Below are 18,562 nucleotides of genomic sequence, written 5' to 3'. Positions count from 1 at the left end.
TGAACTCCTTTGGTACCTCACATTTGGCAGGCATGGCAGAATTTTATTCTTTAAAATAATGTTGATGGATCACATCAGTTTGGTTTGAAGCAATTTTTTCAATATTTATATAAATTTTCACAGTTGTGGGAAATTATAGGGGGTCCAACAGTGTGGTGGTGGTGGTGGGGAGATGTCAGACAATAATTATTTAATGATGGTAGACCTCGAGATTAAAAAAGTTAAAGCTTTATATTTACTAAAACACTAATGGTCAATGTCACATGTCAAAATAAAACAAGGTATGTAGCCTTAAATCAAACTCTAGTTCTCAAGCAGCATGTTTCTTGCTTTATCTATCTGTAAATTTTTATTATTACAGCGGAAATTGTTTTTCATCTATGGGTGTGTGTGGATGGTGAAACTGACATTTATTGGCATTTACCAATAAAAATATAATCTTAACTATAGAGCAGGTTTTCCAGACCTCAAATAGCTCCTGTAGCTCTTCTCTGAACCCTTCTCCAATGGTGGGAGAGCTTTGCTTTGCCATCAAAGCCCAAATGCTGCTCTCACTTCCCTGGGATTTCCCCCAATAGACTTTTGTGAGAACAGTGCTGTGACACCAATAAACAAGGTGCCAGCTCATGCCAAGGCCCCTAGGCCTCACTGAATGATGCATAGCTGGAAACCAGACCGGTTCACCTGTGTGTTAGCATTGTTAAAATATATATTAGCTTCATAGAAATGTGTTCTGTGTTTGGACTTTATAAAATGCTTGTGAGCTGCTGCAGGCATTGATCTCAATTATAATATCTGTATCTTCTGTTATAAGGTAATATGTAAGTGTTTGCTCTGTAACTATTAAAGTGTTTGCTATAAAGGAGTACTTGTGGCACCTTAGAGACTAACAAATTTATTAGAGCATAAGCTTTCGTGAGCTACAGCTCACTTCATCGGATGATGAATAAGTATACGAAAGCTTATGCTCTAATAAATTTGTTAGTCTCTAAGGTGCCACAAGTACTCTTTTTCTTTTTGCGAATACAGACTAACACGGCTGCTACTCTGAAACCAGTGTTTGCTATGAAACTGGAAACCCTCACAGTCAGGAGACAAGCATTACCACCTGTGCGATACTCATTTACCAGAAGAGGTGTTACCTCCTGCCCAACAAAAGAAGGCCCATAGACACCAGACAAACCATTGTGGAGTGGAACCAAAATACTTTGTTGATTGTTTTCCTCACAAAAAGGGGACATGCGCTTGTCCCAGCAGGGTTTGAACCCTGGGGAAAGGGAATCAGATCCCCCTCAAGAAGAAATTGTCCGTCACTCTGCTGCTTGGAATGCAGAGAGGGCAATATTACTGAGTTTAAGCAAGCTGCTTAGCTCCAGAGGATTTATAGTGCTTGCACATTACCACAGATTTCATTACCTTTTGGAACCTAAGACTGTAACTCATTTGTGTGTGTAAGTTACTTGCTTTAACTTTGCGAATAACTCTCTTGTTTCCTTTTTTTAGTTAATAAATCTTTAGTTAATTAAAGGATTGGCCACAAGTGTTATCTTTGGGGGAAGATCTAAGATGCCATTGACCTGGGGTAAGTGACTGGTCCTTTGGGACTGCGAGTAACCTGAATATTGTTGTGATTTTTGGGGTAAGGGACCATCTCGCACAAAAGCAGGTTTGCCCGGGGTGGCAAGCTAGACAGTGTGCCCACGGCAACTGCCAGTGACTCCAGTTAAAGCAGGTTTCAGAGTAGCAGCCGTGTTAGTCTGTATTCGCAAAAAGAAAAGGAGTACTTGTGGCACCTTAGAGACTAACAAATTTATTAGAGCATGAGCTTTCGTGAGCTACAGCTCACTTCATCGGATGCATTTGGTGGAAAAAAAAAATTTTTTCCCACCAAATGCATCCGATGAAGTGAGCTGTAGCTCACGAAAGCTTATGTTCAGTTAAAGCAGTTATTCTAGTGCTTGAGGAGTTCACATCTGATACTTGGTTGGTGAAATCTGTGTTATACAACACACAACCCGTTTGGGGTCTGTGCCCTGGTTTGCATCACTCTGCCCTGAGGTTGGCACCCACGTTGATGAGCCACTTGACACCCTGTGTGGACCCAGCCGCTCACTCCCGCAGGCTGCCGGAGGCCCGAGAGGGAGAGAAAACCGCTGCCTTGCCGTCCGGGGAGGGATGGGTTAAACCCACCGAGTTCCTCACCCCAGATCAGAGCAGGAGGAGCCGGCCCAGCATGGGGATGTAATAACTAGAGGGACCTTCCTGTGCCAGCCCCGGCCGACACTTGGGTCCCCAGCCCGGCTCCCGGCCTGTGTGGGCGCAGGGCGAGTCCCCGGTGAGCGGGGGAGACGCGGCTCCGGGGCGGGAGGGAGGAAATCGCTGCCCGGAGGAAGCGGCCGCAGGGCCGGGGGATCGGAGCTGCCCTGTGGCTGGGAGCAGAGAGATTCCCCGCTCCCAGCCCGCTGGTCCCGTGGCAGCTACAGCCTGCCCCGCTCCCGGGGCTCCCGGCTTAGCGCGCAGGGTCCCCGCGGGAGGCGTCTCTGTTCCAGCCCCTGCTGCGGAGTCTGGCTGCGCTTGGAGCTCGGGGCATGTCCACACTACAGGGGCACAGGGACGGTGCTGTCCTGGGCACTCCGGAGCAGAGGCGCTTCCTACAGCAGTGGAAGGGACGTCGTTTAGGTACCTCTCCCAGAGGCAGTAGCTCGGCCCAGGGAGGACCTCTCTCCTTGACCTGGCCACATCTGTTTTGGGCCTAACTGCAGCAGGCAGCAAAGATCCCTCCCTTTGATCCCCATTGCCTGTCACCTTAGCACTTCTTTCACCCAGATGTTTTGTCTTCAGGACCCCCCCCCCATGCTGTGCCCACGGGTCTCCTGGCCCTTTTTGCCATGTCCCGCCATCATATGTCCCTCCAGGCAAGAAGTTCAAACTCACAGAGCGACCTTTGTAACAGCTGTTTAACCCAGCCCTGGTCTCCCCTCTTTTCTGTCCTCAGGGCTGGATTTCCCAGACCAGCCGTGAGTCCCAGATGGAGCCAGAGGTAGAGCCGTGCACGCTGGATCCTCGGTGCTCCAGTGACAGCCACGTCCCTGCAGGCACAGGTGAGAGACACTTCCTAACTAACCCTGGCTCCCCAAGATACAGTGAGCCCATCCAGTCCTGCCTCATCTCATCCAGTTCAGCACGGGAACCAACAGCTGCCACATCAATGTGACGGGGTCAGTTGTGACTCCAGATGGATAAGTAATCTGAGACACACTGGATGGATTTGTTTTTTCAGACTCACTTTATATAACGATTTATAAATGGCAGGTAAAGTGTTAATCAACGAGGCCCAGCTGTTGAAAGCATGGAACAGGCACATGTGGTGGATGATTATAAGCACTAGAAGGTGTGTAGATGATTTTGTTCAGTGTTTGTATAGTGCTTAGGACAATGAGGTCTTGGTCTACCACTTGGGCTCCTAAATGCTACAGTAATGCAAATAAATCACACTAATAGTAATAATAATTATACACCATGGTTTTAAGTAGCTTATTGAGCTGCTGGACACTATATCTATTCAGTCACCATTCTTTAAGACATCTAAGAATCATTTATAAATGGAGCCTTATTATAAAATGGAGCCAACTTTTTGTGCCTTGTGAATTCTCAGATTTGTCAAACAAAATGTTTCTCAAATTTCTCCAGTTAAATAGGCATGTGTCATTCAACCAGGAGTTACTGGGTGGAGGAAGGAATCGCTGGGGAGTTAGGTTAGGCAGGAGAACATAAGAATGGCCATACTGGGTCAGACCAATGGTCAATGTTGCCCAGTATCCTGTCTTCCGACAGTGGCAGGTGCCAGATGCTTCAGATGGAATGAACAGAACAGGGCAACTTATTGAGTGATCCATCCCCTGTCGTCCATTCCCAGCTTCTGTCAGTCAGAGGTATAGGGACACCCTGAGCATGGGGCTAGCTAACTATCTTGGCTAATAACCATTGGAGGGTGGACTGGGTGGTTATGATGGGCCCTGCTGGCCTTAAATTAATTCTTGGTTGGCAGATCATGCTAACAGTGATTGCTATAGAAGTGTACACAACTCACAAACTGGGCTACACTGGTGAGTTTCAGAACCCTGTCAGGCTATCTCCATCCACGTTAATCTCTCTGCCCATCTACCCCATAAGTACTCATCTTTTGGAGAATCCACCCCATTCCTAGGGGTTAATTCCCCTCTAGTAAACATTGGCTGTGGCCAAAAGGGCTAGTGCTCTCCTTGGATGCATAAACAAGGGAATTTCTAAGAGAAGCAGAGAGGTTATTTTATCTCTGTATTTGTCATTGGTCCATTTGCTCTTAGAATTCTGTGTCCAGTTCTGGTGTCCACAATCCAAGAAGGATGCTTAAAAATTGGAGAGGGTTTCAGAGAAGACCCAGGAGAATGATTAAATGATTAGGAAACCTGCCTTACAGTGAGAGACTCCAGAAGCTCAATCTATTTAATTTAATAAAGAGAAGGTTAAGGAGTGACTTGACCACAGTCTATAAGTCTACACTGGGATAGAGAAAGGTCTAACACAATCCAGTGGTTGGAAGTTGAAGCTTAGACAAATTCAGGCTGGAAGGAAGGTGTAAATTTTTATCATTTAGAGTAGATTCATAAATACTAAGGTCAGAAGGGACCATTCTGATCATCTAGTCCGACCTTCTGCACAGCGCAGGCCACAGAATCTCACCCACCCACTCCTATGAAAAACCTCACCCATGTCTGAGCTATTGAAGTCCTTAAATCATGGTTCAAAGACTTCAAGGAGCAGAGAAGCCTCCCTCAAGTCAACCATGCCCCATGCTACAGAGGAAGGCGAAAAACCTCCAGGGCCTCTCCAATCTGCCCTGGAGGAAAATTCCTTCCCGACCCCAAATATGGCAATCAGCTAAACCCTGAGCATATGGGCAAGATTCACCAGCCAGATACCCAGGAAAGAATTTTCTATAGTAACTCAGATCCCATCCATCTAATATCCCATCTCAGGGGATTTGGCCTATTTACCCTGAATATTTAAAGATCAATTACTTACCAAAATCCCATTATCCCATCATACCATCTCCTCTTATCGAGTAGAATCTTAAAGACAGATAGATCTTTTGCCCCCACTGCTTCCCTTGGAAGGCTATTCCAAAACTTCATTCCTCTGATGGTTAAAAACCTTCGTCTGATTTCAAGTCTAAACTTCCTGGTGGCCAGTTTATACCCATTTGTTCTTGTGTCCACATTGGTGCTGAGCTGAAATAATTCCTCTCCCTCTCCTGTATTTATCCCTCTGATATATTTATAGAGAGCAATCATATCTCCCCTCAACCTTCTTTTAGTTAGGCTAAACAAGCCAAGCTCCTTAAGTCTCCTTTCATAAGACAAGTTTTCCATTCCTCGGATCATCCTAGTAGCCCTTCTCTGTACCTGCTCCAGTTTGAATTCATCCTTTTTAAACATGGGAGACCAGAACTGCACACAGTATTCTAGGTGAGGTCTCACCAGTGCCTTGTATAATGGTACTAAAACCTCCTTATCCCTACTGGAAATGCCTCTCCTGATGCATCCCAAAACAGCATTAGCTTTTTTCACAGCCATATCACATTGGCAGCTCATAGTCATCCTATGATCAACCAATACTCCAAGGTCCTTCTCCTCTTCCGTTACTTCTAATTGATGCGTCCCCAACTTATAACTAAAATTCTTGTTATTAATCCCTAAATGCATAACCTTACACTTCTCACTATTAAATTTCATCCTATTACTATTACTCCAGTTTACAAGGTAATCCAGATCCTCCTGTATAATATCCCGATCCTTCTCCGAATTGCCAATACCTCCCAGCTTTGTATCATCTGCAAACTTTATTAGTACACTTCCACTTTTTGTCCCAAGGTCAGTAATAAAAAGATTAAATAAGATTGGTCCCAAAACCGATCCCTGAGGAACTCCACTGGTAACCTCTCTCCAACCTGACAGTTCGCCTTTCAGTAGGACCCGTTGCAGTCTCCCCTTTAACCAATTCCTTATCCACCTTTTGATGTTCATGTTGATCCCCATCTTCTCCAATTTAACTAATAATTCCCCATGTGGCACGGTATCAAATGCCTTACTGAAATCTAGGTAAATTAGATCCACTGCATTTCCTTTATCTAAAAATCTGTTACTTTTTCAAAAAAGGAGATTAGGTTGGTTTGGCACGATCTACCTTTTGTAAAACCATGTTGTATTTTGTCCCATTTACCATTGACTTCAATGTCCTTAACTAATTTCTCCTTCAAAATTTTTTCCAGGACCTTGCATACTACAGATGTCAAACTAACTGGCCTGTAGTTACTGGATCACTTTTTTTTCCTTTCTTAAAAATAGGAACTATATTAGCAATTCTCCAATCATTCAGTACTATTCCTGAGTTTACAGATTCATTAAAAATTCTTGCTAATGGGCTTGCAATTTCAGGTGCCAATTCCTTTAATATTCTTGGATGAAGATTATCTGGGCCCCCCGATTTAGTCCCATTAAGCTGTTTGAGTTTCGCTTCTACCTCAGATATGGTAATATCTACCTCTATATCCTCCTTCCCATTTGTCATGCTACCATTATCCCCAAGATCCTCTTTAGCCTTATTAAAGACTGAGGCAAAGTATTTGTTTAGATATTGGGCCATGCCTAGATTATCTTTAACCTCCACTCCATCCTCAGTGTTAAGCGGCCCCACTTCTTCCTTTTTAGTTTTCTTCTTATTTATATGGCTATAGAACCTTTTACTATTGGTTTTAATTCCCTTTGCAAGGTCCAACTCTACTCGACTTTTAGCCTGTCTCACTTGATCCCTACATGTTCTGACCTCAATTAGGTAGCTTTCCTTGCTGATCCCTCCCATCTTCCACTCCCTGTATGCTTTCTGCTTCTTCTTAATCACCTCTCTAAGATGCTTGCTCATCCAGCTTGGTTTACAACTCCTTCCTATGAATTTTTTCCCCTTTCTTGGGATACAGGCTTCCGATAGCTTCTGCAGTTTTGATTTAAAGTAATCCCAGGCCTCCTCTACCTTTAGATCCATAAGTTCTTCAGTCCAATCCACTTCCCTAACTAATTTCCTTAATTTTTGAAAGTCACCCCTTTTGAAATCAAAAACCCTAGTTGCAGATTTATTTTTGTTAATCCTTCCATTTAGTTTGAACTGAATTAGCTCATGATCACTTGAGCCAATATTGTCCCCTACAACCATTTCTTCTATGAGGTCCTCGCTACTCACCAAAATTAAATCTAAAATGGCATCCCCTCTAGTCGGTTCAGCAACTACTTGATGAAGGAATCCATCAGCTATCGCATCTAGGAAAATCTGAGCCCTATTATTATTACTAGCACTGGTCCTCCAGTCTATATCTGGGAAGTTAAAGTCTCCCATGATCATGCAGTTTCCATTAGTATTTACTTTATTAAAGACATTAAAAAGGGCTTTATCCATATCCAAATTAGATCCCGGAGGTCTATAGCACACCCCAAGCACTATCGTAGGAGAGGCTTTACTAGTTATCTTCCCCAATGTAATTTTTGCCCAGAGGGACTCTGTCTTATCCATTGCATCGCTTCTTATTTCTTTACATTCTACCTCATCATTGATATACAATGCTACTCCACCCCCTTTACCTTTGTTTCTGTCTTTCCTAAACAGCACATACCCTTCAATACCTGTAGTCCAGTCATGACTACTATTCCACCATGTTTCTGTTATCCCTATAATATCTGGTTTCACTTCCTGCACCAGTAGCTCTAGTTCCTCCATTTTGTTACCTAGACTCCTCGCATTGGTGTACAAACATCTTAATTTTTGCTGTTTGGCCTCGCTCACATTTTGTACCCTATTAGGCACAGTCATTCTACAGCCAGTATAACCTATTAGACTAGTATCCACACCGCCCTCACTCCTTATATACATTCTCCTACCCACGGCTGTATCCATTCTTACTTCATCTTCTTCCCTCTCAATGCTAAAATCTGGCGTGGAGATTTTCTGGACATCTCCCATCCATCTCCCCCCAATTCCTAGTTTAAAGCTCTCTTTATCAGTTGTGCCAGCCTCGATCCTAGAAGTCTATTTCCTTCCCTACTGAGATGAAGTCCATCCCGAGAGAACTGACCTCTGTCCGTGAATGCCTCCCAGTGGCCATACATCCCAAAGCCCTCCTTATAGCACCACTGCCTAAGCCATCTGTTGACAGTCATAATCTTGTCACACCTTTGTTGCCCTTCTCTAGGAACAGGAAGGATCCCGCTAAAGATCACCTGAGCCTCAATTTCCTTAAGCGTCTTCCCCAGCCTAGCATAGTCTCCCTTAATACTTTCCAGCGAGAATCTAGCCGTATTATTTGTTCCCACATGAAGGATAATTAGGGGATTCTTTCCCGCTCCCTTTAGGATCCTTTTCAACCTCAGGTCTACATCCCGTATCTTAGCACCCGGAAGACAGCACACCCTTCTATTCTCAGGATCAGCTCTAGTTACAGGCCTGTCTATTCTTCTCAATAAAGAGTCCCCGATCACATAGACCTGCCTTTTCCTGGTGACAGTGCTATTCTCCAGTCTCTCCCCTGTTCCCTCTGGCTGCAAGTTCTTTCCATTCCTATTTTCCCTTACAATCTTCTTCAACCCATCCTGTATCCTCCTGGGGCTCATATTTGGTGTAGTCTCCCTTGACTCTTCCCCTTTTTCTATAGGACTAGACTCTCTTCTCTTCTTCCTTACCCTTCCACCTTCAACAAGTACCTGCTGAGCCCCTTCTTCATTTTCCAACTCTGCAAACCTGTTCCTAAGCTCTATTTCTCCTTCACTAGCCCGTCTTTTTCTCTGCCTGGTTCTTTGAGTCACGTGTTTCCACTGACCACTTTCCTCATCCAGTCTCTCCTCAAAATTCCCCAGCCCTGGTTCCATCTGTGAGTCTGAGCTTTTCCCTTCAGATACCTCATATCTTTGCTCCATCATCTGCTCAAACCCCCTCCTAAACTCAACCAGACTTTCCACCTGCATCTCCAAACCTTGGATCTTTTCCTCCATCAGCTCTATCAGACGGCATTTCATGCAGAAAAAACTCTTACCGGTTCCCCCCTCCAGGATCATGTACATACCACAGCTTCCACATCCAGTCGTCCTCAATGTGTCTTCCACTACAGGAGTCACTCCCACAGCTGCCTCTGTATCTGTCATCGCCTTCCCGCCTAAATCCTGTTAATCTGGGAAACACAAGCCACACCAAAAAGACCACCCCCCCCAGCAAAAGCAAACCCCAAACAAGCACCACAATACAAACTCCCCTTGCAAACTCCCACTCAAACTCCCCTGTTTAGAGCTCTGTTTGCTAGCTCCTGTGCCGCTGCAGCTGTCTGTCTGTCTGAGTAATGAACCATTGGAACAATTTACTTAGGGTCGTGATGGATTTTCCATCCCTGACAGTTTTAAAATTAAGTTTAGATGCTTCTCTAAAAGCTCTGCCCAAGGAATGATTTTTGGGCAGGTCTTTGGCCTGTGTTACACAGGAAGTCAGACTAGATGATCACAATGGTCTCTTGTGGCCTTGGAATCTATGAAGTTATACAGCCAAGGATCTTGATACTGGTTGAAGTTCTCTGGCCTGGGTTCTCAGGCTGTACTGGATGGGCACAATGGGCTCTTCTGGCCTTGACATCTACAGGTGAAGTCTTGGCCCCATTGTAGCCCATGGAATCATGGATTCCAAGGCCAGAAGGGACCACTGTGATTATCTAGTCTGTTCTGCTGTATCACACAAGCCAGAGAACTTCCCTGAGTTAATTCCTGTTTGAACTAGGCCGGATCTTTTAGAAAAACCTCCACACTTGCTTTAAATCTTGTCATTGAGAATCCGCCACAACCCTTGGTAGGTTGTCCCTATGGTTGATTACTCTGACTGTTAAAAAAGCATGCCTCATAAGCCCTATGGGAGCTGCACTCTGGACTCCAGCACATTCTGGATTTCAGCCCATGATACCTCTCCTAGCCTGCGTGTCCTGCTGGGACACTGGCTCCCAGCCAGCTCCATCTCTGGAGGGTGGGTTGGGAGACGGTTTTTCAGCCCAGTGAGGGGTGATCTGTTTCCATGTCGTTCCAGCTGGCGACGAGGTGCAGAGCGGGGACAAGGAGGGGAGTCCTGGCCCGGAGGATGGGGCGCTGTCAGGCGGGTCCGAGTGGGAGTTGTCCCCCAGCCCCAACCAGGAATGGCTTCCAATGACGCTCCCCACTGGCAACTCAGGGAAACCCTACAACTGTGCCGACTGTGGCAAAGCCTTCACCTGGCCCTCGCACCTGGTGCAGCACCGGCGCATGCACACGGGTGAGCGCCCTTACCGCTGTGCCGACTGCGGCAAAGGCTTCGCCGACAGCTCGTCCTTAGTTAAGCACGGCCGGACCCACACGGGAGAGCGCCCCTACACCTGCTCCCAGTGTGGCAAAGGATTTGTGGACAGCTCGTCGCTCACCAAGCATGCCCGTACCCACACAGGTGAGCGCCCCTACTGTTGCCCCAGCTGTGGGCGCAGCTTCGCCGACAGCTCCCGGCTGGCCCAGCACCGACGCACCCATGCTGGGGAGCGACCTTACCGCTGCCCCGACTGTGGGAGGGCATTCAGCCGTCGGGCACATCTGATTGAGCACCGGTACACCCACACTGGCGAGAAACCCCACCGCTGCCACCAGTGTGGCAAAGGGTTCAGCCAGAGCTCCAACCTGACGCAGCACCAGAAGACCCACCTGGCGGAGAAGCCTTTCATCTGCCCACAGTGCGGGAAGGGGTTTTGTCTGCACTCCCAGTTGGCCAAGCACCAGCGGCTGCACAGCCCTGACAACCCACACCGCTGTCCCCAGTGCCACAAGGGCTTTGTGGACCGATCGCCACTCCTCAAGCACCTGAGGATCCACACCGGGGAGCGGCCCTTCCGGTGCACTGAGTGTGGGAAGACTTTCAGCATGAGCTCACACCTCACACAGCATCAGCGAGTCCACACTGGTGAGAAACCCCACCACTGCCACCAATGCGGCAAGGCATTTGCCCAGAGCTCCAACCTGACGCAGCACTTGCGCACCCATACTGGGGAGCGCCCATACAAGTGCCCCAAATGTGGCCGGGCCTTCAGTGATAGCTCCAGCTTCTTGAGGCACCAGCGGCTGCACAGTGGGGAGCGGCCCTACTGCTGCCACCAATGCGGCAAGGGCTTCGCGGATGGCAAGGTGCTGCGCAAGCACCAACTGACCCATAGCGGTGAGCGGCCCTTTGCCTGTGGGCAGTGTGGCCGTACCTTTGCCCAGAGCTCCAACCTGGTGCAACATCAGGCCATCCACACCGGGGAGCGGCCCCACCGCTGCCACCAATGCGGCAAAGGGTTCTGCTTTCCCTCGCAGCTGGCGCAGCACCAGAAGCTCCATGCCACTATTATTGTGGTGGACGATGGTGATAACGAACTCCCCTCCCCACCTGCCAACTAAGCCCCTCCAGTCCCAGGCTGCCCTGGGTGGGGATTGAACCCGGGACTCCTCTGTTGCTTGAGTTACCAGGCCAAGAGGGTGATACAGACTTGTAATCCTTTATCCAGCCACTAGAGAGGGACAGGGAGTAGGTTTAGTGCTAGAGCTGATCAAGGGACAGAAAGAAAAACAGTTTCACTAAGTCAATTTGGTTCTGGAACAAGACACTTTTTTTCTTTTAGTCAAAATTGTTGATGATATTTTCCCCCCAAAAGTCATGTGACTATAGGAAAATCTCAGCTTTTAAAAAAAGTCATTTTCTGATCCTCGTGGTTGGGGAGAAAAGCTGGGAAAATTACTCCAAATGGCTCAGAATCATGACTAAACAGACCCTTACATTTATGATTTTCAACGGCTCATGATGTTTTTAAGCCATGTTTATTCTGGGGACTGACTCATGATTTTTGAATGCTTAGAGTGGCCAGGCTGGTGGGGTTAAATTTTGGAGGCATTTGTGAACCCACTCCAATCCCAATGGAGTTGGTGGAATTTGTTCATGTGTCTCACAGTTGTGAAGGGTTTAGGAATCCACCAGAGGCTGAATTTATAGCCAGGATTCTAAGGCTCAGGTGTAATTCATTGGTTTAATGCCTGTGGCCATGTCTCCCTCTAGTGCACAGCCCTGGCTACTACAACATCCCACTGCTCACTCACAGCTGAGGGAGTTACCCCTTTAGCTCAGGATAGCATGGGATCATGCATTTGGGTTGGGATTGAGTCTAATGGATGAGAGCTGGTCAGGAAATGATTTGTTTGTCCCCATGAAATTTTTTAATGAAAACAAGGTTGGGAAAAATGCGTTTCCTTGAAATTTTTCATCTAAATGTTTGTGGAAAACGTTCAGGGTTTTTGTCAACAAACCTAAAGGTGAGAAAATTTGGGTTCATAGAATATCAGGGTTGGAAGGGACCTCAGGAGGTCATCTAGTCCAACCCCCTTCTCAAAGCAGGACCAATCCCCAATTTTTGCCCCCGATTCCTAAATGGTCCCCTCAAGGATTGAACTCACAAGCCTGGGTTTAGCAGGCCAATGCTCAAACCACTGAGCTATCCCTCCCCCTCAAAACCCAAACAGTTTCCAGGTATTTTTCAATGAACCCACCAACTTTTCCATGGAATGGAAATTTCTAGGGGGAAAAAAAAATCTGTTTTGTCCAAAAAAAAAAGGGGGGGGGTGGAGGTGGGGGTGGGGATGGGACAGACCAACATTTGATCGGCTTTGGAAGAGAGTCATGTGCCCAAATTCCTTCAGATCCTGTAACAATCACCTTTGGGGACTGAGACCCCATGGGTTGGATATACAAGAATAAACACCACATCACAATGGAATTGGCTCCTTGCTTTTCAAGACTTTTTGGAAGTGTCACTCCTATTTGCTTGAAACCTCCCTGGTTTTATATATATATATATATATATATATATATATATATATACACACATAGTGTGACGGGGCAAGGCCAGATGGCTATAGAAAAGTAGTGGGAGATAGATATATTAGTTCCAGGCTAAACAAATCCCTGGTAGCAGGATAAGTGAAGTGGCAGCTGCTCCAGGTCAATTAAGACACCTGGGGCCAATTAAGAACTTTCCAGAAGGCATGGAGAAGGCTAGGTTGATTGGGACACCTGTAGCCAATCAGGGGCTGGCTGAAACTAGTTAAAAGCCTCCCAGTTAGTCAGGTGGGTGGGCATGTCAGGAGCTGTGGGAGGAAGTTGTGCTGTTGGAGAGGCTGAGTAGTACACACCGTATCAGGCACAAGGAAGGAGGCCCTGAGGTAAGGGTGAAGTGGAGCTTGAGGAAGTGAGGGCTGCTGTGGGGGAAGTAGCCCAGGGAATTGTACGTCATGTTTCTAAAAGGTCAGCTACTATAGCTGATACTAATAGGGTCCCTGGGCTGGAACCCGGAGTAGAGGGTGGGCCTGGGCTCCCCCCACCACCTTTGCCCCCTGATTAATCACTGAGACTGGGAGACAACAGAGACTATGCAAGGAAGGATAACTTCTCCTCCCCTCCCTTGCTGGCTTATGATGAAAGTGGCTCAGTAGACTGTGACCCTTGTCTCTAGAGAGAGAAGGGTTATGTGGAGGGTCACAGTGAGCCTCTGAGGCTAGCGAAATCCGCCAGGAAACGCAGGACCCACGGAGGCAAGGACAGAGTATTGTCACAATTATGTAATAGGAAAATTAATATTTTCCTCCATTCTTTTCCCAAAACTTTTATGTATTTAGTTTTTTAGAAAACTAACACTTAAAAATTGTACTTAGGGAAGATTAGAAATAACATCCTACACTTTTTGTTTTATTTGTTAAAACACAAAACAAAAAATGAACAATAAAAACCAAGGAAAGGTTTGTTTTCCCCAGGCAAAAAGCTTTGTTAACTGCAGGATTCTAAAAATAGTATCACAAATTAAGGGATCACAGAATCATAGAATATCAGGGTTGGAAGGGACCTCAGGAGGTCTTCTAGTCCAACCCCTTGCTCAAAGCAGGACCAATCCCCAATTTTTGCCCCAGATCCCTAATGAATAGTCATTAATAACCTTAAATCCGCCCTTCAGGAAGTCTTTTGTTAAAGACTGAGCTACTGTTGTTAGGACTCCACCACTTGGATTTGGATGTTAGGAGTTACACTTCCCAGCTGGGATTTTTCAAAGGAGGTGAAGAGAATTTGGTTTCTAAATTCAATGGGATTAAATTAATTAGAGTGAATTGATATTTTGTAAGCAAAACATATTCCTGGCAAAAAATGAAGTTTAGTGAAAAATGGAGTTTTTCTCATGAAAATGTTATTTTCAACAAAAAATTTTGACTGGTGATTACAAAATGCACGTTTTTGTTTAATTTCAAATTGGATTTTTTTGCTTTGCTTTCCCCTCATCAAACACGCTTTCTGTCTCACTTCTACTTTCACCCATCATTTGCAGTGAGGAAAAAAGGAGGGGAGAGAAAATAACTCAAAAATCCCCAAATTGAAAACTTTTTTCTTTGAAAATCCAGACCGAAATTGTGATTTGAAAATAAAATGTTTATACATTTTTCTTTCTTTCTTTCTTTCTTTCTTTCTTTCTTTCTTTCTTTCTTTCTTTCTTTCTTTCTTTCTCAAAAAAATGAAATTTTTCATGATGAAAAATTTCATCATTTTAACCAGTTCTAGATCAGATTTCTGGAGGGATTTCAAGAGCTTTTGTATGCTGGAAATCTGCCCCGATTCAAGACATCCCCTGCACCAATAGAAGTAATGATTTCCATAGTCTTCCTTAGGGGTTTACATTGGGACAGATACATGACAAGCAGCTGGACTCAGCACAAATCCCAATTTAGACAATGTTTGGGTTAAACTCTTCTTTCCTGAATCCTCCATAACCATATTTATTAGGTGCCACTTTAGAGGCACCTAAGAACGTCTTCACAGATGCATCCAGAACCTGGCTGCTTCTTGTGAAGTGTTGATAAAAGCCATAATTGCTATGATTCTTTCAGGATTAGACCTCTGTGGTCTAAAAGGTTTGGGACATCTTTAAAAGGGCTTGATTCTGAATAAAGGGTTGAGCATTTTCCTCCCAAAATCAGGCCCCCTTTAAGGTATTGAGCTGGGGCGCACACAGCCTTAAAATCTCTAGTCACTTCTGAAAATCTTGGCAGAAGGTATTAAGTCCAAACTCCCAAATATCTGGGGTATTCGCTTTTAGCTACAGCATTCTAACAGTGCCCTCAGAAATGGAGGGATGTGCAGTCATGACCTTAACTCTGCCCTGGAGGATGAATTTTGCTTTTAACTAAAGGACTCTAACAATGATGCAGCAAATTAAGGGATATTTGTTATTAACCTCACCAGGTTAAATATAACCTAATCGTCATAGGTTATATTTATCTGTGGGTTTAGCAACAACTGCTAGCATCTGATGTAGGGTTGCCATTCTTCCAGGATTGTCCTGGAGTTTCCAGGAATTAAAGATTCATCTTTAATTAAAGATTATGTCATGATGAAACCTCCCAGAATACTTCCAATCAAAATTGGCAACCCTAATCTCACGAGGAGGTGGGACTTGGATGTTACCAAGCTGCATTTGGAGGCTTTCATGTTTTCTACTTGCCAAACCCTCTTCCAAACTTTTTTCCTTTGTAATATCGTTTTCAGTCCCTCTTTTGTTTGCACCTTGCCATAAATCCTGTCTGATTCAGTTACATGTGTGTTTCTATTTTTCTCTCTTTAGTCCATTAATAAGACTTGCCATTTCAATAAGCAGTTCCCTGCATTTTTGTCCTGGTTCTGGGTCGAGTTTTTATTTGTTTTTCTTTCTTTGGTGGTTTTTGTTATTGTTTAACAATTTTAACTCAGACATCTTTTCTCCAAACTGCTGCTCAGTCATTTGATTTCCCAAAAGAACTAAAAAAGATGTAAAAAGGTGTAAAGAGTCTGATTCACAATCCCTCAGCAGGTTTCATTCCCAGGCCAGTGTCCTTGCTGCTAGACCATGCTGTCAAAGCTACTGAGAGAATGTGGTGGTGGTGAGGGGGTAGAGTCAGAACCTTGGGTTCTATTCCCAGTCTAGGGATGGGAGTAAGCAGTACAGGAATGTCTGTGCAGTTGTGATCCATACAGTGAGCTGTCAGATGCTGTGAATTCTCAGGGCATCTCCAGCTCAGGTTCCCAACACATCATAACTGGTCTCCTGGGTCTGACATGTGGACAGCTTGTCCCCTCCCTCTAGCAACATCCTGGCATCCATCCAGACTGGATTCAGCTGCTCCCTTCCAACCTCAGCACAAACAGATCCTTCCCACATTGGAATGGGGCTCAGACCCAGATCTCCCCCACATGCACCACTGCTGTTCAGAGTGAATGTGCCAGAGCTATGTGCCTGCCAGACCTCACCCTCACCCGCACCCCAGAGACTGCCGGAGCCAGCTCCCCACCCCATCTATTACACTGTGCCTTCCTGCTATGCTGACACTGTCTCCCTGAAAGAGCAACCCCCCACAAATGCTCTCTGTCACAGCCCCCATTTCAGGAGCAGACCCCATCTCCATTGATCTAATTATTCCCAGCTCTGGGAAGGAAATGGGGTCTAGTGAGTTAGAGGAGGGATTGGAAAATGGGGGAGTCAGGACTCCTGGTTTCTATCCCCAGCTCTGCAAAGGGAGTGGGGTCGAGTGGATTAGAGTTGGGGGGTGGGGGATAGGGTGGTCACTCGCGCCTCCCCAGGGTACTGGATATTCCAGTACTTCCAGGAATGGTGTGCGCTCTCCCTGCCAGCATGACCCGGGCGGAAATTCCTTCCTGACCACAAATTTGGTGAGCAGTTATACCGTGAGCATGCAAGCAAGGCACATCAGCTTTGAGCACAGGTCCACCCTCTGGTGTCCTGCTTCCAGATGTGGTCAATCCCTAATGATACAGAGAAAGGCGAATAAAACAAATAACCAAGAATCCATTGCCCAATTGTGCCGCTGGGGAGAAAACGTCCTGCCTGACCCCTGCAGGTCACTGGCGGAAGCATAAGATTGGATTACAGCCCTTGTCTTCATGCAGACCTGAGTGTTACGAGCATGCAGTGGGCAATACAGGTGACCCTGCTTGGACAGCAGTCCGGAAGGGACCACCACAACCATCACAGAATCATAGAACTGGAAGGGACCTCAAGAGGTCAACTAGTCCAGTCCCCTGCACTTGAGGCAGGACTAATTATCCAGACCATTCCTGACAGATGTTTGCCTAACCTGTTCTTAAAAATCTCCAATGATGGAGATTCCACAACCTCCTTAGGCAATTTATTCCAGTGCCTAACCACCCTGACAGTTAGGAAGTTTTTCCTAATGTCCAACCTAAACCTCCCTTGCTGCAATTGAAGTCCATTGCTTCTTGTCCTAGCCTCAGTGGTTAAGAAAAACAATTTTTCTTCTTCCTCCTGGTAACTACCTTTTACATACTTGAAAACTGTTATCATGTCCCCTCTCAGTCTTCTCTTTCCAGACTAAACAAACCCAATTTTTTCAATCTTCCCTCATAGGTCATATTTTATCTTTAATCATTTTTGTTGATCTTCTCTGGACTCTCCCCAGATTGTCCACGTCCTTCCTGAAATGTGGTGCCCAGAACTGGACACAAGTTGAGGCCTAATTAGAGTGGAAGAATTTCTTCTCGTGTCTTGCTTACAACTCTCTAGCTAATACATCCCAGAATGATGTTCACTTTTTTTGCAACAGCATTATTGACTCATATTTAGTTTGTGGTCCACTATGATCCCCAGATCCCTTCTCGCAGTACTCCTTCCTAGGCAGTCATTTTCCATTTTGTATGTGTGCAACTGATTATTCTTTCCTAAATGGAGTACTTTGCATTTGTCCTTATTGAATTTCATCCTATTTACTTCAGACCATTTCTCCAGTTTGTCCAGATCATTTTGAATTTTAACCCGATCCTCCAAAGCACTTGCAATCCCTCTCAGCTTGGTATCATCCGCAGACTTTATAAGTGTACTCTCTATGCCATTATCTAAATAATTGATGAAGAAATTGAATAGAACCGGACCCAGCACTGATCCCTGCCAGACCCCACTCGTTAGGATCTTCCAGCTTGACTGTGAACCACTGATATCTACTCTCTGGAAATGGTTTTCCAACCAGTTTTGCACCCATGTAATAGTAGTTCCATCTAGGTTGCATTTCCCATTTATTTATAAGATCACGCAGGACAGTATCAAAAGCTTTACTAAAATCAAGATATACCATGTCCCCCCATCCACGAAGCTTAGTACCCTGGCAAAGAAAGCTATTGGGTTGGTTTGACAATTTGTTTTTGACAAATTCATGCTATTACTTATCACCTTATTATCATCTAGATATTTGCAAATTGATTGCTTAATATTTGCTCCATTATCTTTCCAGGTACAGAAGTATCGAGCCTGACCTCTCCCCCCACCCTCCCAAATGCACAAGCTTTCTCCTTGCCTGCTTATTTCCATGTTTTTAAGGTGGTGAGGTGTGTCCTGCCACACTCTTAACTATCC

At 45.5% G+C, this 18,562-nt stretch overlaps 2 protein-coding genes across 5 annotated transcripts in view; one reads left to right on the top strand and one right to left on the bottom strand.

The window, feature by feature from the left end:
- Positions 1 to 18,562, bottom strand: part of LOC119856883 (zinc finger protein 850-like) — a 34,382-nt gene that overhangs the window by 4,532 nt on the left and 11,288 nt on the right. Inside the window, exons 4-6 of the mRNA XM_043516119.1 lie at positions 11,015 to 11,569; positions 10,511 to 10,801; positions 10,296 to 10,420 (exon numbers count right to left, since the gene is read on the bottom strand). Coding sequence (XP_043372054.1) covers positions 10,296 to 10,420; positions 10,511 to 10,801; positions 11,015 to 11,569 — 971 coding nt within the window. The remainder of the gene's footprint in view (positions 1 to 10,295; positions 10,421 to 10,510; positions 10,802 to 11,014; positions 11,570 to 18,562) is intronic.
- Positions 1,565 to 12,877, top strand: LOC119856525 (zinc finger protein 135-like). 4 transcript variants are annotated; one of them, XM_038404118.2, is made up of 3 exons: positions 1,565 to 1,582; positions 2,996 to 3,101; positions 10,144 to 12,877. In XM_038404118.2, the coding sequence occupies exons 2-3, from the start codon at positions 3,029 to 3,031 to the stop codon at positions 11,511 to 11,513; spliced, it is 1,443 nt and encodes a 480-aa protein (XP_038260046.1). In that variant the 5' UTR covers positions 1,565 to 1,582; positions 2,996 to 3,028; the 3' UTR covers positions 11,514 to 12,877. The 4 variants fall into 4 exon arrangements, with proteins under 4 accessions (XP_038260046.1, XP_038260045.1, XP_038260048.1 ...); XM_038404117.2 differs by lacking the exon at positions 1,565 to 1,582 and adding an exon at positions 2,235 to 2,335; XM_038404120.2 differs by lacking the exon at positions 1,565 to 1,582 and adding an exon at positions 3,313 to 3,391 and having other exon boundaries at positions 2,257 to 3,101.

The sequence above is a fragment of the Dermochelys coriacea genome, chromosome 6, assembly GCF_009764565.3.
Source record: "Dermochelys coriacea isolate rDerCor1 chromosome 6, rDerCor1.pri.v4, whole genome shotgun sequence".
Classification (NCBI taxonomy): domain Eukaryota; kingdom Metazoa; phylum Chordata; order Testudines; family Dermochelyidae; genus Dermochelys; species Dermochelys coriacea.
This window is presented reverse-complemented; position numbering and strand designations above follow the sequence as displayed.